This window comes from Manis javanica, chromosome 2 (assembly GCF_040802235.1).
Source record: "Manis javanica isolate MJ-LG chromosome 2, MJ_LKY, whole genome shotgun sequence".
NCBI lineage: Eukaryota > Metazoa > Chordata > Mammalia > Pholidota > Manidae > Manis > Manis javanica.
The window spans coordinates 151483401-151505134 of NC_133157.1; the positions used below are offsets into that span (position 1 = coordinate 151483401).

Below are 21734 nucleotides of genomic sequence, written 5' to 3' on the forward strand. Positions count from 1 at the left end.
TTGAGAAATATATTAAAACATACCTAATAAATGTATAACATTTTACATTATTTTCTATGAAAAGAAAGTTCCATTCCCCACTAGTCACAAGTACTTATTGAGGGCCTACACTGCTAGACATTGTGGGAGATAAAAAGGTCAAGACACAAACTGCTTTTAGGAGCTGAACACTTTAGAGGAGTTAAAATAGAAGAAAGGGAAATACATGTGTATATATACATTCATACACATATGCACACACTACTAATATCCCAAAGACTCAAAGGAGGAAGACATCACAGTGACCAAGGAGGAGGATTTAAAAAGAGCCTTCAGCAAGGATGCATGGATGAGTAGGAAGTGCAAGTTATTTCTAGAATCAATCAGAAAAATTACTTGGATTTCCAATAAATTTATTTTTTAATTTTCAGAGATGAGAAAGCTTTTCAATGAAATACACTATAATTATTTATCTGTCTCACTGATTATCAAATGTGATAGAGTAAAATATACCAAATGAGAATCAGAGCCAGCAACATCATAGAAAAGGAATCTCTGGCTTTCTATTATTGCCATGAACAGTAAGTTAGCAAAATAGTTTAAATATGGCATTATTCAAAATTCCTGTTACACATCTATGGCTTTCAATCAAATAAATAGCTTTGCTGAAATGAAGAAATGTTCGCAGTGTAAGTTGGATGGAACTGATAAATCAGTGCTTTAGCTTCTTCAACATCAGATTCAAAGTGATGACTGTTTTTCCGAGCTGCAAGAAAAAGAAAGTGTTAATTTTTAAAAAGATTGGATATAATTTTTGAAAATCTACTTTTTAGCACTTCCTCCTAGAATCAGCATTAACTGAGAAGATACCACCAAAAAGGAGAACCTTACAAAATTCCCCCCAGTAAAGCAGCCCCTGATTTAGAGTAGTTACCTAGTGATGCAGCAACTAGATGTGCCCTGCACCAGATCCCATGTGGTATGCACTCCTCCCTCCGTTCTAACACTTACTAAGTGCCTACTGTGTGCAAGACTTAATGCAGGGCCTGGGGATGGAAATATAAACTGGGCAACTTCCTAATGTTCAAGAAATCTAGTGTAGGAACCACACAGGATCACGTATTACAATGTTGTTATAGTCTCTCTTCACTGAGATGCTTCAAGAGTTAAGAGGATGGAGAAACTGGCAGAGCTCAGATGGAGAAGTGAAGCACTTCCCTCAGGTAAGGCAGAAACATGAGAAACAAGGAGGCACAAAGAAGCTGGCGTGGCCAAAGCTGGGATGTGATGGGGTGAAGGCTCAGACTTTCTCCTACAGTCAAAATAAATACAGGCCTTTATGAGATTCTTAAAAAGAAGGTATTGGAAAATGAAGACAAAATAAACAGCCTCACCCTGTGGTAACACTACAGCAAACTGCTCTGCCGTTGCTCACCATGCTTACTCCACACATGGGTCAATGTTCCTTGGGACTCACACTGCACACGAGAGAACTTCTTTTTTTAACTTAGGGTTTTTGTTATGAAACTACCCATTCAAGTGACCAAATTCTAAACCAGAGTGAACTGAGGAGGGAGAACTTCCCTCCTCAGTGTCGGCAGGAGGGTTGATAAAGGCTTACGTGCAGCCCTGGAGAGAGACTGCAAATGCCTCACAGCGTGATGCTCTGTTGCTTGCAGGCTGCATTTGTACCTCAGTCTTACATCCATAGGACTCAACTAAAACTTAAGCATCTCCCATCAAATTCTCAATTTTACCCACAGACATAACACAGCATGAAAATGTCTATGTTTTCATTATGAAAAACAGACAAAGCTTATTCACTTTAATCCAACATGCCAATGCCTCCAGACAGGTGGCCTTAAAGTCAGACTGATAAGAATATATACTCAATACTTGGAAAAATAACATCTAATTCTCAGAGAATGTTATAAATGTTATAAGTGTTGTAAAGTATTCCTGAAAAGAAGAGTATTGGAGGAAAATCTTTTAAAAGTATTCAAGAAAGAAAGAAAAACAATCCCAACAAACTTTATGCTGTCGTTTTAGAATTCAGCCCATTCTAGAGTATGCAATACTATTAACTGAAATACCTGCCCCAGTTTTAGCTGAATATCTAATATCTCAATTCCAAGGCTTTTTTATTTGATTTTATTTTTAGAAAAGTTAAAACCTACAGAATATATACAGAGCAAAAGAGTACACAAAATTCAGATGAGGTCAATTTCCTTCAAAACTATACTAGAGTGATAACATTCTATACCCACATGTTACCTTCAGAAACAAAGAACTCTGCTAAATAAAATGCAGCCTTCACAGCACTAGATGCATGGGAAATGCCTTTTGATTTCCCCCACTCATAAGGTGCTTTCTCTGGATGCCACTGGACGCCATAGACTGGATACTTTTGTCCTGCATGAAGAACACAAACTGGTAAGTACTGAGTAGAAGAATGGTCTAACATGTTACTTACAAGTTTTTTTTAACTTGATAATGCAATGTGTCAGACAAAGTAAAACTGTGAGCCTTCTCTCAGGTACAAAATAATTTCAGTTTACAATGTGAAAATTCATAGTACAATATTTCATTGATCTTCAACCTTACAAAATTTGTAATATTTGCTTTACTAGAAAATCATATTTGAGCCTCTGAATATATCCAGTGCAACAGTGAAGTGCATATTTGATTAAGAATAAGCATCTGCATGATGGGCCCCCTCGCCCCCACCTTCAGACCATGTCTGCATCCTCTCCTATAATGGTTTGTTCATATGAGAATGAACTGCGCCAGCATTTCTGGTGTCCTTTTATGTGAGCCAGTTTGTCTCAGCCTAAATCATGCAGTTCTCTCAGTCTGTGGAATGGTTAATGACTTCATGGTGCCAATTTCTTTAAAGTTTAAATTTGGTGTGAAAAATTTTTGGTGATACAGTTCAATTACTTACAGAATTCTTCAATATCTTTATATATAAAAATAAAACACTAGTGTTTATTTCAAATAATAACCTAGTATAGGAAGACAGTAAATACTAAACGAGACTGGTCACATATGTCGTGTTCATAGTTGTTGAAGCTTAGAGATTGGTACCCCAGGGTTCATTATATTTCTTTCTCTACTTTTATATAGGTTTTAAAAATTCCACAGTTTTTTAAAAACATGAATATGTATATCATATACCTTCTGAAAAATGTATATACTCATCTCTTCTCCACATATGCCTTTCTTCATTTTAATTGAAAAAAAAATTCCCCCTATTATTTCTGCTTTAAAGTTATAACCTGACTACCTTAGTAAAGTACCTAGAGAAAAGAAGATAATTAGCTGAGAAGTAGAGAAATCTAGGGGAAAAAATACTGTCCTCCCACATCCTATGAGCCTCTGCCTCTAGATATCATTTCACAAGAAGGAAACATATTTTATCCCAGTCTTCCTGAGGTTCATCTACTGGCCTGCAGCTCTGAACACTACTCCATCCCTCTCACTGCCCTTCTCCCTACCTGCCTAAGTCTTTGCACTTTCTCTCTTGTCTGGGACTACATGTGAAGCTACCAGCAAGAGACCCACAGGCTGGATGACTAGGAAATTAACTGTTACACATAGTTCACTGAAAGACAGATCTTCTAATGGATTGCTTTGAGATGTGAAAAGTATTATTTGGGATAATAAATGCCTTAAGTGATAAATGGTATCAAAGTTTTATTAGCTAGAGGGAGATGCAGAGAAAGAGAGAGAGAGATGGATAGTTAAGTAGAGAGAGAAAGATAAACACTGACATTCAGAAACAAGTGAGATTTACTCTTCAGTAAACTGCATTACTAAAAAAATCAATGCAGGTTCCTGATAACTGTAGCAGTCATGCCCTGACTCACTGATTAGAACAAAACTATCAAGAGTACCACAAGTGTCCCTTTCTAGCAGGCATCAGAAAATGTTCAGATGGTAAGATTTTCAAATGAGCCTGGCATGAGGACATAGCTGCAAAAGAACCAACAGGGAACCCAATTCCCTAACTTCCAACCCAATACTCTTCCATTTCAACAGTCATTCACTCAGTATCTGTTGAGATTTACACAAAGCCATGGAAACACAAGGAAGAATAAGACACAGTTCCAGCTCACAATGAGCTCTTGGTCTATGAGGAAAGATAGAATATGAGCAAGTAAGTACAAAAAGTGAGGGTACACAGACGAAGATGTGGAGAGGAATGGGTAGGGATAGCCGCTAGGAATCAACCAATGACCTCAGTCTTTAAAGAAGACTAATTGTCCCTCGTAGAAGGGAATGGGGAGGAAGGGAATCTTCAGAGGACAGGAAAGAACTCAAGAAAAAGCACAGTGTGGGAAACAGTGCTGTGTAGAAGGCATGTGTGCTCAACGGGATGCAGAGGAATACAGGCTAGGGACAAAGGCAGGGAGAGGTCACAGAGCAAACGGTCCGGTAAATCTAGACTTATGGTCCAAGTGCTGCACAGCCTCTGAGGAGTTCTCCTCAAGCAGTATGGCCAGACTGGTGGTACTCAGAGGCCTCACCAGGGGCCAGCTGGAAGGCAGACTTGCGGAACAGCCAGGGCCTACTACAGAAATCCTGGTGGCAGGTGTAATGCTGAAGTAGGACGGGGACAAGCTGGAGACAGAGGAGATAATGGAGTCAAGATGGATTTGGGAAGTGGAAAGCAGCATGAATTTTTTAGATATGGAGAATGAAAGCAGCAAGACAAGGGCAGTTGCCAGGTTTCTGGCTTTGGGTGATTTTGAGAATGGTAGTAATACTGTCGTAATGGTGTGGCAGTGCTCGAGTCAAAAACAGAGGGGGCAGTAGTTGAAAAGAAGACATAAATTCACTTCAGATCTTACTGATCAACCTTCCCAGAATTCCCTGGATATTGTTTCTAAACCCTTAGACATTGGACCTCCTCCCATGGGTGAGACAGTGATATGGCCAATCCTTAAACAACACAAACTACTTCCACTTTACTCCAGTTTATTCCACTCTGGCACCCTGGCCTCTCAAGTAGCACTAACCAGCCTCGTCAACTCAAAAACTGCCTATTGTTTCTGCAAGTCCTCATTTGTGGTATTTTGCTTCTTTGTGAATTAGTGATTTTTTGGCTATGATCTGCTCACTTTCTTTATTGTTCAATTTCCTCATGAATAGCTTATTTTCCTTAAAACTTCATAATACGGAAATTCTTTGAAGTCTGGATAAATTAGTTTCCTCCAGAGGGAATTATTTTGTATTTGTATCTGCCCTGCCTGTTGGGACACTATCAGTCTGAGACAATGTTAAACAAAACTGTTGACTTGAGGCCGGTCCAACTTCCTGGTTAGTATAATGCAGGCCACACTAGATCAGCTTGTTCCCAGGAATGCTAAAGGCTTATTCACCATCCATACTTCCTCAGTGCCAAGACTCAAGATGGGCAATTCTCCCTGCAGTGCACTGGGTGAGATTCATTGACAGGATAGCCTTTCAAGTCCTGCTCTGCAGAGAAAGAACTTGAGCAAGTCCTCCTGATTCAATAATAATGCTGGTTTAAATACTCCACTTAACTCTTGGGGTTTTTGGCCTCAGCATCCTTCCTGTCACTTCATCAGTGTATTCAGAAAGACATTTTTCTATATGTCAACTATATTTGTTGTCATCTGGAGCAGAATCTGTCAAGGCACTTAATTTACAATATAGAAATATAAGTTATTTTCTCCATTTATTTCTTTATTCATTCTTCCTTAGTCTTTATTTTCCTTCTTCACCAAGTTATTCTAGAAGATGACCCTGGTAAACAATGACTGATTTGGAACATGGACAAAACATGTCTCCTGACTCCAAAACTGCCCTAATTTCCACCTGGAGGCCCCCAAATAACATGATTTCATTCATAAAAAAGAGAACTACAAAATTAAAATTAAGAAATGTAAACATGACAAGTGAAATTAGGAGTATATGCACAGTGATATATACCTTCCATTGTTGAGATAAACTCAATCTTGTCATCTCTATTTGTTGTTAATATAGTGAAAAACTTCTTTAAATTTTCATTTGCTGTAAAATTCTAGAGTATAAAAATAAAACAAAACAAATAATTAACTGTAGTTAATCTAAATGCATTAACTTCACTGTTTAATTAATGTGATACCTTTATGGAGAGGCTCCACATGTGGAAATTTGCCGTCAGAGGTTCTAATGCTAACGACAGAATTAAGTCAGCAGGAAAATTCTGAAACATTCTGCTCTTCAGTGCAGCTGAAATTTAAGCACAGAAGAAATCATTTAAACATGGAAAAAATAAAATCCACTGAATTTACTGATCTACATCCAAAGAGAGGCCATTATTAGGACATAAGATGACTAAATGATAAGCAAAACAGTTTCCACAGAAGTATTCCAGTTAAGCACAAACTGGGTTAAAAAAAAAATTCCAGTATATTCTATATTTAAGTACTTTATTTCTAGAAAAGAAAAATGTTCTTCTAGAATTTTAATATGAGAAACTAAAATTCTCCTGATATGATCATTAGAAAGTAGCCATAGCAGAAGCAGCAGAACTTTAACTAGAGTTCTCTAGTCAGAGCTGAAAAACAGATAAAAATTTTCATACATGTATATATTTGTTTTCTCAGGAAAGGATCTAGAACTTTCAACATATTTTCAAAGATATCTGGGACTTGAAAGGTTAAAAATACCAAATGTAGAAAAGAGTAATAACCAGGCCAAGAAATTTCTACTCAGTAAATAGCTCAAAAGAGTAATGTACCTCTCTGAAAGCTCTGGAGTCCGACACATGGACTCAAATACCAGCAAAAAGATAAAAAGAATTGTAAACAGGTTCAAAGTCCTGATGTCAGCTATCCCTAAATGATGCCCCTCATAAGAGGATGGTAATGATTTCCATGCAAACCCCAGTGCCTCAAATAATGAAAAAATTCACTGAAGTACCTTACGTCAGTGGATTTTATTCCTTTTTTGTATACACTGGGTTTTTACCACATGCAACTAGAAGAGACTAAGCTAAGAATATACTTCTCACAGGGTTCTTGCAATGATTGAGGTAATGTGAGAAAGAACTTTGAAAAGTATAGCACATTCAAAAAAAGAAAAGAAAAGTATATCTCATTCTATAGGTTCTATACATAACAAGTACTAACTTTACATCCAAAATCCTTATGAGAATAGTGGGTAGCATTCAATTCTAAGGGTTCATAGATCAAGTAACCTACAAGAATCATTATCTATGTACAGAGTGATACAGTAAGGAATTTGTCTGATCTTTGTGTGGGTTTCTGACATGAGCTTCAAAAACCCTTGGATTTCCTGAGTGATAGAAGTGGTTTGTAATGCTAATGAGGTGGCTCATGGTAGGCCCCTATTAGCTTCAAGATGAGGCTGGTCATCAGGAAGACTAACCACATGATTAGAGTAGGTTAGAACTTTGAGCCAGCCTGACCTCCAAGGGTTCTGGAGGAGGACTGGAGATTGAGTTCAATCACGTGGCCAGTGATTTAATCAATCATGCCTCTGCAGTGAAATCCTACTAAAAGCACTGGACACTGGTGCTCACTGGAGCTTCCCAGTTGGTGCACATATGGACATGCCAAGAGGACGGTGTGCCCTGACTCAACAGGGAGAGGGCATGGGAGGTCTCAACAGGGAGAGGGCAAGGAATTCCCTCCCAGACCTCATCCTATGTATGTCCTTTATAATAAAACTGTTATTGCAAGCACAGCACTCTCCTGAGTTCTCTGAGTCATTTTAATGGATTATTGAACCTCAGTGGGTACTGGAATCCACAAATTTGTGAGCAATTGGTCAGAAGTATGGGTGACCCGGGACATGACTCACGGCTGGTATCTGAAACAAGGGCAGTCTAGTTGAGGAGCTGACCTTTAACTGTGGAGTCCGTGCTGACTCCAGGTGGTCAGTGACAGAAATGAACCACAGTACATCCCAGCTGGGGCTGAAAAAGGTACAGAGCCAAGGGAAAATGTTGTATTATAATAACAATAGCTAACACATATGAGAGTTGTATTTAAAGTGCTTAGCACTTTAACGCTGAAGGAAGTTTAATGATTTCCCAAGGCAAAAACGGCAAAGCAAGGACTCAAAACCAGGTATGATTTTACAGGTCTTAATCATGCATGGGACTGATATCATTAGCAGCAATGAATTATCGAAATTCAAAGTTCTTTAAGCCATCTTTGTAACTCAGTACAAAAGTGGTTACTCACATCCTCAGTCTGTGTAAATAATTTCAAAATTAATAAATGTTACAAGTATTTCTTACTTTGATATTTGCTACTTACTAATCCATCCCAGTTAAAAGAGTTGAAGACAGAATTCTTACCTCCAGTGAAGTTCAGAGGCAGTGTAATTTCAGTAGTATTTGTGTGAGTTAATAAGCACTCTCCACTAATCAGATATGAAAGCTCTTCAAATCCAAGGCATGTGCCCCATACAGGAAAATAATCTCCATTATCAAAACCCTTTGAAGAGTGAAAGAGAAATTTAAGCTTATTCAAACTTCTCAGAACAAAAAGTACACATTTTTTAGGTTTGTCATTACAAGGCAGGCACCTGAGCTACGTATGCATGGATTTCTAATAATTTTCCAGGATCCATAAGTAGGCTACCACTTCATCTCTCTTCAAATCAAGCTCCCACATAATAATTCAGCTTTAATTAACTAAACTATCCAACATCAGTTGTGCTGGGAAAGAGACTGACATCTGCCAGTCAACTACCAAACAACATAAGGTACAATTAGGGACTGTAAATATCAAAGATAATGCTATTTATACATCTATAAATTTTGTTGCTTAGGACGATTATTTAGTTTTGAACCCACTCTAAAGTCTTCCTTCATTATCTCAGAATTTACAGGAATAGCTGTATTATTCTACCTTTAGCTAACTGGATTTAAATCAGGTAAAACCCATGATCTGGAAAAAAAGTACAATAAGGAAGATGCTACACAAAAGTAAAATTTTCAGAGCAAAAACTGTCAATTAGAAAAGTACAAATGTACTGGGTTTCTTCAAAGGGAATCACAACAACTAACATGACTGCGGAGAAAGTATTCTAGCACCTGAATTTTCTAGTTAACTAAAGTTTAAACCCATATGTGTTAATAGTTTCAAAAATGAGTTTTGTTACTTTCTAAATTAGCAGTTTTCTTGTACAGGCTGCAAAATAGAACCTAATAGTCATTTATTTTAAGTGAGGAAATTGTTAGGGTTTTTTTTTCTCTCTTCCTCACTGAGAGAAACATAGAATTATGTGAATTCTTATACTTTCTACCCCAAGTTAGGATTTTAAAACTTTATATACATGTCTGCAAATTTTACTTTTAGAAGTTAAGATTGTACACATTAAATTGAAGGGTCTTATTGCATTTACTTATAATAAACACAAAAGAGGGTCTAACTTCTCTGGTCCCATATGTACCAAATTTAATTTCTTAATTAAATGTTAAATCCCCACTTTCAGGGACCACATCTTTTATTTTCTGTGGGTCCTCCACACACCTGGCACAGCAAAAGACAAAGAGTGGAACTGAACAGATCTATCAGGCTAATAATTTCTCAGGGTTTCTTCAATGAGGGCTCTGTGGACCCCAGTGGCTGAACTATATTAATTGTTGCTAAGCTTTTTTGTTATCAAATCTTCAAGTACCTAATTATATTTTTAAAAAATAGATCTTGAGTCTTGTGGGTAAGATAGCTCCTTTTTTTACACTGAGCAAGCTAACTGCATGAGTCTCTACACACAAAGGGAAGAGTGACTATAATGCTAATATATACTCCCCAAACACATTTTAAATTAAGTCACTTAAAATTTCTGTTTTGTTCGCTAGTTTAAAAAAATTCATTAAGCATGTACTCAGTATCAGTACATGATACGAAATGATATGAAATGAGGAACACTTTAAAGGGTGTCAGAACCATGAAATCTGATGAGACATGAACAGCTAACTTCAAGATACTCTGTCTTTTGAACTATAAACTCTTTAAGGTTGTGAACCCTGCCACATTATAGAGTTGGAGCTTAATGTTTGAACAATTCTATGCAAAATACTCTAAAAGTTAAGAGAGGTTAGGATGCCACTGCAGCTGGAGGAGGCAGAGAGGCTTCTACACAGGAGAGCAGCACCTCGGCCTGGAAAGACGGCCAAGGCATGTATCAGGGTTGGGGAGGAAGGAAACAGAGTACACTGATTTAAAATAAGAGGACACAGAGTATGTGCTAGAAATACTAACCTGGCTTCAATTACTTGCATCAGCAAAGGCTGGAAAAGGTGAGTGTGGGCACACATGTCTTGACCCAAAGACTTTCTAAAAGGCTACAAGTTATTTAGCCTAGCCATTAAAAGTTTTCAAACAAGTATCTCATATGCTAAAGGCAGTTCTTTGGGGAAGTATTTAAGGGGTAGTGGGTTGTAAGGGAGATATGGGGCCAGCAAGATTAATTAGAAAATTGCTGTTAATAGTCCAGGGGAGAAATAGTCAGAGTCTCAGCTACAGTGCAAAGGCAGGCTCAGTGAGAGACATTACAAAGGAGTCAAGAGGCTCTGCTTGGTACCTGAACATGGAGTCTAAGATTTCTGTGAAGAAAAGTTAAATGGGATTGAATGAGTCAGGATGAAAACGAGCTTTCAAGCGATGAGAATTACTAACATATGAACAATGCCCAGTACATAATGAAAATAGCTCACTAAGCCACCAGGAGGACCTGATTCTCATTGGTGAGCACTGAGAGGGCCAGTCGGCAGGGCTCTGAGGGTTACCTGGAAACCCAGAATTAAGTGAAGCACACAGAAAATGGGCAAAAGCTGCCACCAGCCGCCAGCGGGCACGTACCTCAAAAGTTAAAGAGGTGATGAGGCGAGGGTAACTGAGAAGAAAGTATTACCATATGCTGAAAAAAAGACTTGTCCTCATGGAAAAATCACAAAAGTAATCTGGAATAATAAGCAATAACTGGTAGTTACCTCTATGGCAAGCTTGTAAAATATTTTGGCTACGCGGGCATAATCTGACTTCCTGAGGTTAACACTTCCTCCAGGGAAAAGGATCCTGAAACAACATCCAATAGGATATATTTCAACCCCTTCCCCCATAGAAAACAAACAGTCTTTTTATTTTAAAACAAACTTTTCCCTTATTATATAAGCAGCAAGATTAAAGAAAGTGAGAAAACTATGGCAAAAAGAATATAAAATACTTACAATCCTACCCATTTGTAAACCACTGTAGTTAACAACACTTTGTGCATGTCCTTCCAAAACTTCTCTGATTAACAAGTTTATTTTTAAAATACAGTGTGAATACATTACAGGTCCGTAAGTGGACAAGGGGAAGGAGAACATGGCAAAGCTGGAGATCAAGCAGAGGTAAACATTCCATGTATAGTTAGGTTTAAATTAAGGCAATCTACAACGCCAAAATCAAATGTGGGTTCACAATCAGGAGTCAGTTTTGACTCACAAAGAATTTTTTAAACCATAAAGAAAACAAACTGGTCACAAAAATATATGTAGGCTAGAATTAAATATCCACAATTATGTAATTTTTTGTTATTGCCCTGAACTCTCTTCAGAAATAAGCATGGTATTAGAAAATTTTGAAAAAAGAACACAATTACCATTCTAGAAAAAGTTTCAGATGAAAAGGGGAAGAGTACCAAACATTTGATTTTCTTTTCCTCTACCCATAAAAGCGAGATACAGAAAAACATGTACCATGTTTTTATACCACCTTTGAAATTAACTTTAAATTTAAGAATTTGTAACAGGTATTAAAATAACTAAGGAAATTCAAAAGAGATTATAAAAATTGAATTAAGTGTACTAAAATTTTGAAAACATTTAAGTATGAATACAAAATATGTGAAATACCACTTTGCTAATATTGTTCTTCTAATAAAGATATTCAGTTCCTTGTAGGAACCTATAGAGACAAAGGTGAATAATTTTTGCTCTTGGTAAGCCCACAGTCTAATAGAAAACATAAACTGTGAAATAGAACATCTGCCACAATGCAGAAAACCCTACAATTAAAAGTACCTTAAGGAAGACTCATTAGTAGTTCCCCTTTTCTTCTACTATGTAGAAAGCTGTCACTGGTCATATATGGTATGTTTAACCCTAAATTGCTTTCATCAAATAACACTTAGCTGTCCCTCCCAATTGACAAATTCCTTTAAAGCAAGGGTCTGCCTTTTCATCTCTGTGTTTCCCCACAAAACAGTAAGGGGCCTACTGCATAACAGGGGCTCAATAAAGGTGTTTCTGGAATTCTATTAGAGTACAGCTTGTTTTCTGGTATACCTAAATAAGGTTCTACCATATATTCTAACCTGGACTTATCTTTGTCCATGCCAAAGTACACTGCACATAACAGGCATTGTAAATGTTTTACTAAAGTTTTACAGGAAATATTTACTGAACCAAACTGAACTGAAAGCAGGTAATTGTTCTGAATACAGTAATAGTTTTTAAATTTTTTTAAAGTTTGTATAAAAACCTTATCATAAAATAGACTCCCTCCACCCGACTCCCATCAGAAACCACCACCAGTAATAATTGTTCTGCTAACCTGATAGGCACAAGCTATGCATATCTCTTCACCCCACTTTAAAATAAAAAGGAAATGGGAGTGTACTATATACACCATCATGTGCCTTGCTTTTGCATGTAACAGTATCACACTGTTCTCGTAACAACAGTGATCCACAGCAGCATCTATAGATATCCTCATTTCTCAACCTAGATATATAATATTCTATTATACACACATAGTCTGTTTTACTTACCTAATTCCCAACTGATAGACTATTGATAGGCTTCTAAATTGGGGATATTTCAGACAATACTAAAATGCATATGTAGGGACCTCAGTCTTTGCATAAGGGGGGAATATATTTGTAAAATATAATTCCTTCTGAAGGATTCCTGGGTCAAAGAGTATGTACATTTTTAATTTCAGTAGGTATTCCAAAACCACCACCCCCAAAATTGGTAACTTAAATAAAGATGATAACATAAATAAAGTATGTGGAGGCCATCAGCAGGGCTCTAAGGGTTCTCTAGGAGCCCAAAATTAAGCAAAGCACACAGAAAATGGCAAATGCAGCCACTGGCTGCGGTAGGGCAGGCACCTAAGAAGTTAAAGGGGTAACAAGGCTAGGGTAACTAAGAAGGAAGAATTACCAGATACTGAAAAAAGAAGACTCATCTTCAAAGAAAATCACAAACACTCATTTGGAATAATAAGCAATAACTGATATTTACCTCTGACAAACTTGTAAATTATTTTGTTTCCTCACACTCTTAACCATAGAAGATTAGAATATTTCCTAGATTGATAGTTAAAATGATTTTTAATTGCTGGAATTAGCTTTCCTTTAATTATGAGTTATGTTGAACATTTTTTCATATGATTAAAAGTTTTCTTCTGTGAGCTAACCAACCATATCTTTTGCAGTGAAGCCAGAAGACAGAAAACTTTTTCCAGGTTCTATTCAAATTACCTTATGAAAAATAATTGAGTACTATCCTCAGACTTAGGACTTATAAATTCCCCAAACAAGCAGTATGCCATGCCATTCAAAGTGGCTTCAGAACAATTAAGACAAGTATTAAAAGAACCAAGATTATGCCACACATTAAAAAAAAATTCTATGTACCTACAACATAACATTTATTTCTTCTCCTGCCTTCTCCTCTCTGCAGAACTTTTGCATCTCTCAACAAAATAATTCCTATAAAAAACTAAGAAAACTAATGTTATACCACTATAGGATAGTTACATAGATACACATATAATATGTATATGTACAATTTTGTAAAAGCAGACCAGTGCTGCCAACTTACCCATTAATAGATTGAAAAAGCTTTTCATACTCTTGTTTTGTAAGATCAACCCTGAAAACAATAAAAAGTTACAAAACATTCATTTCCAAAACTTAAGAAAAAAAAGTAAACCTCTAAATTAAGTCACAGCATTAATTTTCAGAAGTCAGATGAAAAATACTTTTGAAATACAACAGTATTATATCATTCCCTTCTGAGAGGCATTTTTTTCAAACTACTAATTATATCCTTGTTTTGCTCATCAGACAAGTAAACATGTTTTTCTGTGGTCTAATACAATTTACTACTGTGAAGTACATGTAAATATGCTAAATATTAAAGACCATGAGATTTGAGCACCAATAATTTCTCTACTAGCCAAGAACTATAAAAAGAATGCAAAGACATTCAGTTGTTTTATGTAAACACTATATAAAGAGATTTGGTCATGTGCCTGTCTTAACTACAGGCAGCTTTGGCAGATAAAAACAATACATATAAATGCCAGGTCCCTGCTTCCTCCCACCCCTACCAGCAACTCTAAAGGTTTGGATACTACTGGATATTCAAAACACAGAAGAGTTCAGGTCTAGGGACAGACTACATATCACTGTGGACTGGCCTGATTTGCCCAGGTAGTTATTCTGAAGCATCCTTCATCAAACATCCTGTAAGGGCCTCTTAACAACCACCATAATATGGATGAGTTTAACCCCTTCTCCAGAGAAAATCTATGGGATTCATCTAAGGCAACTAAGACCTTTAATTAAGTCATAGTAAGATGGATTTGCTCTTCAAAAAGTTCAGCAATATGCCAGAACAAGAGAAGAAAGCACCATGTTCATGAAATTCCTGCAAGAACTTTCCTACATTCACCAGTGTTCTGGTTCTATAAGAGAATAACATGGCCCTCTCAACCTGCCACAAAGAGTAGGTTTATGATTAAATGTCAACTACAGTCCAGTTCTGCCCCAGGGAAAATGTCTCGGAGGAATCAGAACACCTCTCTGTGTTAAGACCCCTGTGATGCCCAGAACTTGTCTGGGCTTTGCCAGCAAACCCATCTGGGCTCTCCTCTAAGGCCAGAAGGACTCTGCATGTCCAGGTCTGTTCAGAAGTTCATAATAATCCTCCTGGCAGAGAGCCACAAAGCAGTGGGTGATACTGCAATGGCGCTCACCACCATCTTAACTGGGGGATAAAAGGGCAGGTGGCCCTGGTTTGGGATGCAGTATTCTGCCAGCTCCATCTCCCCAGACTGTGCCAACAGAAAGAAACCAAAGAGTCAAGACCCAGAATCTCCCATATGAATATTTAAACCAGGATGGGCAATCACCACCACCAGGAACCAGAATGGATGGAGATCACTGAGCGGCACTCCCAGTACTCCTACTAGCCAGCCCTGCAGGCTAGTTTTAGTCATTTCATTCCTTCTATGTAGAGGACTCCCACATTGTCCATGACTGAATTTTGGGGCCCTGCTTATCATTATTAAGGAGCTTAATTGCTGGGGGATAGGGAAAAAGAACTCAAGTGCCTCAGAGGCCTGGCAGGGAAAACAGGCTGAATGTCACTTGCATGTTGTCAGACTTCATGAAACAGAAGGCCCTCTCAGTAGTGTATGAGGAAGAGTTCGCTCTCTTTAACTAGAGGAAAACAGCTTAAGCCTGGTAATGATGACAAATGACACAGCTTCCGCAGCATGAAAAGGAGTGACAGACATTGTTACCCACTGAGAAGAGCACTTGCTTCATTTACAATTTGCTCCAGATATTTGTGCTCAAAAATAAATTCACTTTAGTGAAATCTTCTGATTTGTAATATACTGGGAATGAAACATATCTTTAAACCAATAGCAGCCACATGCTACCTCTCAGGAGGAAGACACTCTGGAGGTTCCAGTAATCCCACAGAGGGAATCCATGAGAACCTGAGAGCACCAGCGCCTGAGAGAGAAGGCAGGAGCAAGGACACAGAAACAGACCAAAGACAAACTTCTTTACCTATTCCAGAATTTTGCCTTCATTTCCCATCCTCCTTTTCCCTTCTAAAACACAGATGTTGGCCCCAACACCGAAAATTCAGAAATGAACCCATGGGTGGACAAGCACTGTCTGCCTGTAACCTTTTGTCCCAGAATAACTATGTCCTCTGGGAAGTATGCTAGGTATTTGATGGCCTGGGGTTTGCCACATCCAGCCCCTCTTATCGATGGACACATTATCAGCATGCAGAGCCCAGAGCCCTCTGTCGAAGGTTTCACTCCTTAGGGCACTAGTCACACAGGAATGATTCCTTCTAGCATAACACGTAGTATAGTCATAAATCACGCACTCGCTCTGGCACATGTCATCTCTGTCTCCTCCCGCATGTAAGCAGGTCCCTCTCTGTACACGATGATGGTGCACAGCCTCGTCTAGCCAGTGCTCCAGGACTCCCTGTGCGTAAGACCCAGTAAACCCACAAGTCTCACATGGCGTCTCCAGGCCTTTCCTTTGGTCTCTTGAGCACTTCCGCATCGCAACTCACCCACTTGGGTGTGTGATCAGACTTGTGGTCATACAATCCAACACTAGCAGAGTGACTGTTTCAGTCTCATTCTACATCAGGCCATTCTGTGCAGGCGACTCTGGGAACTTAGCCACCATGTAATACACTGTTTTTACAGAATCATATGATTCTAATTCTAAGCAATATACCTTAAAATGAACTGAGGGAACCCAAGCTGGAAATTAACCAGTATGCTGACAGTCCTGTTTTCAGTGACTGTCATAAACAGCAGTATTCTGCAAGGCTCCCAGTTTCAAAACTTCCCAGTTTCAAAACTTCTGTCATTCTATCTATTCCTCCCTGTCTTTCATTTTATTAGTCATCAAGTCTTGTTCATATTTTTTAAGAACATTTACCTATCAATCTTACAGCCACTACTCTAGACCACACCCTCAAAACTCCACACCTACCCTACTGCACCAGTCTCAGAACTGGTCTACCTGCCTTTTGTCTTGCCAACCTCCAATCCATGGTATCAGCACTAATGCCCTAAAAGGACACCTTGCAAAAAGAGCTTCCATGATCAAAACTTTGACACATGGTTCTGAAGGCTCTCTGCAGCCTCCTCCTCAGCTTTAAAAGTTGGTTGTTATCTGGGTTTCAGATAAGATTTGATTTGAAAAATTACACCTGCTACTAAAAAATTAGACTGATGTCTAAAGCAAATGTTCTTCTTGGGGTAAAGGGAGATGTCAAAGATTAAACAAGACCAAAAACTTAATGAAGGCAATCATAAAACCACTTTGTGGTACAATTCCCTAAATTACAATATTTGCATTTTTATTATTACTGTTGCATTTGAATAGTACTTTTCTTTGTTATAGTTTTTTAATGTGGAATTACTTAAACAAACAGGTTGCCCAGAGCAAAGAGTTGTGTTTTGTGTGTGAAGTCACTTATAGTAGATTAGAAGGGGATGCTGGAAGATTCTAAAATAGACTAATTTTGGATGATAAGATATTATAAATATTTACAAGGTTTTGTTTGTTAAACAAAATCCATTCTTTCCAAATCAAAACATGACATGAATCATTTTATACTTACTAGGCCATTTTATCACAAAAATAATGTAGCTCTTTTAAAAATGCAACATCTGCAATTTATACTGAAGCAGCACTGCTGTATTGGTCATTTACAAACTTCTAGAGAGGGAAGATAATTTAAAAGTCATCTTCTAAAAATTCTCCTCATCCCCTAAGTATTCCCTTATCCTGATATTATGAAATAAAGCTGATTAAGTTGTAGATTCTGTTACTTGATTACTTTTATGATGTCCGGTGAGGACCACCTTTTCTGGTGGAAAAGAAACTATCATTTTAATCTCTAACACACATGAGATGCCTCTAACGACAGTATAGATATACATGACTTCATACTTTAAACAACTGAATGAGAAACTCTAAGCATTAAGAGTTTATGGCAAAAATCAGATGCAGTATTACCACATTTAAATGATGCAATCATAGGAAAGAAAGCAATGAAGATAAAAGATGATTTTAGAGATAACACAATTTTTATTTATATAATGTAAAAAATATTGAATCATACCTTACTGGTACAACTCTTGCACCTGCGGACTCCAGATACTTTACATAAGATGCAGCAATATAGTATTTTCCCAGGCTTTGCATGTTTTTACTACGGCACTTTTGCATTAATACTCCTAAATGACAAAAAAAAGTTTTACATTCATGCAATTTCCTTTTTTCTTGCTCAGACATTGAAACACATCATAGTAAAAATATCACTACTTTACTCTTTAAATTCTCAGAATTAAATATGAAGCTTCTCCTGCAAGTACATCCACAGGATTTGGGACAGGAATAGTGGAGGCTGAACTGAGTTTTAAGTAACCTCCTCTCTCTCACCTCATCAGGAAGGCCAAGTAAGTCCCCAAAGTAGACTTACAATGGCACCAGCTTCCTTCAAACAACCTCCAATCGATCCCAGAGAACAGATCTTTAAATATATAAGAAGACCTCTCCCTTCCCACACACACTGAAAGACATAATGTCTCCTTGACAACAAAGCAACAGTTGAAATATCTTCTATCTACATCTCTCCAACATCACCAATACTACCTTAATTCAAACAACCAAACTTGCCTCCCTAATCGTGGACTGTTAGACTAGGCTCTTGAAAGGTCTATGTCCTTTCTTAAATAACCCACACCAACTCCAACCAGTTCTCCACATGGAAATAAATCTGATCACATCACTGTTCATTCATTCAGTATATACTGTTGAATCATACTACATATCAGGCACTGAACTAGGTGCTGGGAACACATGAGTGAACAAAACAAACAAAAAGCCCTTCTCTATGGGCTTTAATTATAGTGTGTTGGAGGGAGGGGAGAAAGGACAAACAGTAAACGAGACAAAAAGGTAAATAGCTACTGTGTGATAGTGGGTGCTTAAGTGCTAAGGAGAAAAAAAGTATAGCAGAGGGAGAAGGTGTGTGTGTGTGTGGTGGCAAGGTGGGTGGGTACAGGGTGTGTACAAGGGGCAAAAGAGTCTCCCTGAGAAGGTAGAGTATGACATTTGGGCCAGAATTTCAGAGAGGTGAGGGAGTAAGCCATATGCAGATTACTGGAGGAAGAGGGATCCAAGGTGAAGCAACAGCATGTGCAAAGGCCCTGAGTCAGGTGCATGCCTGCTACATTGCAAGGAGGATATACGACTAGAGCCCTGAGTTGAGCAAGGGAAGAAAGCAATAGGGAATGGGATCAGACTGGTAGCCAATCAGCAGGACATGCCTCCTGGCTTAAACACTTCAATAGGTTCCTAACCTCATAAACTCTACAAAACCCTGTGTGCTCTGCCCCACTTACCTTTCTACCTCTTACCGCTGAAACCTCAGCCCCAGCACAGCACTGGCATCTAATAAGCAGTCTGTACAATACACCACGCCAGTATCATTCACTACTTCACCACCTGGAACACCTTCAGTATTTCTGAAGGCCACCTGCTGCTGTCTACACCAATCACTTCTGTATTTCCAGCTTCTTACAAATAACTGGATTTATCAGGCACTCAACTAATATACACCAAAACCCAAAATCTGTCAGTCAAAAACAGTCAGACTGTTTTTCTCCTCCTGGAAAGGTAAGACCTCTTCACTGAAGAAAATGAAATTTGGTACAGAAAGGGTTGGGAGTATCATAGGAAATAGAGTAGTAGAAGGCAGGTAAGGGTGAGGTGCCACAAAGGAGGGCCTGGGGTATGTGAACACAAGTACCAGAAAGGAGAAAAGTACTTTAGAGTAGGTGAAGTTCCACCAACCTCTCTTCCCACTCCATACTCACTTTTCCCATCCATGGAGAAAAAAGTGCAGGCTGTATTCCCGGCACCTCAAAATGTGACCGAAAGGCCCCCAATACTTTAAGGCCATCTCACAACTTCTGTGACTTCCTCATCTTTGAATCCTCTGCCCTTCCTAAATCAATGCCTTGCACACACTGGACGCTCAGTTAACTATGTCATCTTAACTGATCTTAGCATAAAAGCCTACTCCTTTTCTTTGTATTTGACCCTGGCTGACCACCCTCTCAGAAAGGGAAAAGAACCCCCTCCACTTCTTTCCTTGTTTCCTCCTCCCTGCACCCACAATTCCAATCACTCCACATGGAATTATATTTCCAGTTAATTCTCCTTGGAGAATCTAACCACCATTTTAAATAGCTATGAATAAGGCATTCCAAGTCCCAAATATTGATATACAACCCATTTAAAAACTGGACACTACCAATACGAAAAAAATGCCTGTCTACTTTCTATTTAGTTACAGAATACAGTGCTTTTCTTTGTGAAAGGAATAAAAAACACTGTAAATGACATAATACTAGAGATAAAATCAATCCTAATTATCCGACATAAATTATTTTTGGCAAAATTTAATTCTAGGTTGATTTTTCCTGGTTCCCTGCCTTGATCAAGTGTCTGTTCTGGCAGTGCAAACGGACTTTACTCTTTTTAAAACACAAATTTGTTGGAAACAAAAAATTACATGCTTCGCTTTAACACCCAATAGTATTCACATTAGGATCACAGGAGCCGCGGCTGCCCTGTGCTGCTTGAAGACGGCCAAGTCCAGGCGTACCATCATGTCTTGATTATCTTGTCAATCCGATTCTCACATGTATTACACATTGTATTTTGAAACAGGCCCTCAGCCAGTGAAAAGTTACACAATGTTTCATTAATAGAAATCCCTAGCTACTTACAAAGAAGAAAATTCACAGGATTCTTCACAGTGCACCCTCCTCCCTTCCAACTTTCAGAGTCATTTGAATGTGAGGAGACAGAGGCATTCGATCCAAAGGGTGTCTTGGCTCAGCTCTTGTCCCACACCCTGTACTTGGGTATTTGCAAGGAGGCACGCACCAGCGGACGCCCGGCAGCGGGCAGCGCCCAGCGCAGACACCCGGCCCCGGCCCCTGGTCCCACCCGACCTTCTTACCGATGATGGGCTTCTTGGTGGTGGTGGCGTGGGGAGCCGACGGCAGGGGGCTCGCCGCCCCGCACAGGAGCAAGCCCAGCATGCACAGAAGGCGGCCCAGGATCGCCATGGCGCTGCAGCCTCCCGCCGTCTTTCAAAGGCACAACAGACAGACAGGTCGCCAGGAGACGCGGCGGCGGCCGCAGGGAGCGCGGGGGCGGGGGTGGTGCGCCGACGCGGAGGCCTGTGGGAAACGTAGTGCAGGGGTGGAAGGCTCAGGGGCCGCCGGGGCCTCACCCGCCCCATCGCGCCGCCAGCGCTGGGTCTCGCCCCGCCCCTAAACTGCCGCTCTGCGGCGGCCCCGCTGAGACCCGGGAAAGGGCTAGATGGGCACGAGGTGGTGTCTGCGTCTCCGGAATCTTCCCTACCAACGAATACAGCGACGAGACCTTCCTTCAGTCGTTGGCACTAAGCTGGCACGCCCACCCCAGGCTGTCGAAGGGGAACTTCTGGGTCCCGGCCGGACCGAATCTGGTAACCAGGCAGCAAGGGAGCCTGGTGAGAGATTCTGGAAGTTGCCCGAGAACTTTGCGCCCCCTGAAGCTCCTACATGAAAGGCCGGTTGTCTTTAAGAGCCCTGAGAGCCGCGCTTGACACTTCGACGTGAGAACAGGCTAACTTCGGAGGGAATTTCCACATTCCACATCCTGCTGTTTGTTTTCAGGGTCAAGGCATCAGAAGGAAACAAAAGAAAGACAAGGGAAGGAAGACAACTGTGAACACGGTCGGAGGCCCAACCCCTCACCTCAGAACTAGGTCAAGGAGGGGTCACCTCCTGGCATCTCCTGCAAAAGGGCAGTACCTGCTAATGCTGGTAGCACCAACCGCGTTCATCTGACCTGCGAACAGGAGCAGAAATGAT

The 21734-nt window shown here is 39.4% G+C and overlaps 2 protein-coding genes across 3 annotated transcripts in view; both read right to left on the reverse strand.

Annotated features, from left to right (window-relative positions):
• Positions 1 to 375: 375 nt before the first annotated feature.
• Positions 376 to 20991, reverse strand: GGH (gamma-glutamyl hydrolase). Of its 2 annotated transcripts, none has more exons than XM_017643283.3 (9): positions 20834 to 20991; positions 17921 to 18035; positions 13844 to 13894; positions 10961 to 11045; positions 8318 to 8456; positions 6113 to 6219; positions 5938 to 6028; positions 2254 to 2391; positions 376 to 745 (listed from the first exon to the last, which is right to left on the reverse strand). In XM_017643283.3, exons 1-9 carry the CDS (start codon positions 20940 to 20942, stop codon positions 624 to 626), a joined length of 957 nt encoding a protein of 318 aa, XP_017498772.2. In that variant the 5' UTR covers positions 20943 to 20991; the 3' UTR covers positions 376 to 623. The 2 variants fall into 2 exon arrangements, with proteins under 2 accessions (XP_017498772.2, XP_073085692.1); XM_073229591.1 differs by lacking the exon at positions 20834 to 20991 and adding an exon at positions 20598 to 20716.
• TTPA (alpha tocopherol transfer protein) overlaps positions 20942 to 21734 on the reverse strand; it is a 46723-nt gene continuing 45930 nt past the window's right edge. Inside the window, exon 6 of the transcript XR_012128211.1 lies at positions 20942 to 21056. The gene's annotated coding sequence lies outside the window, so the exon portion shown is untranslated. The remainder of the gene's footprint in view (positions 21057 to 21734) is intronic.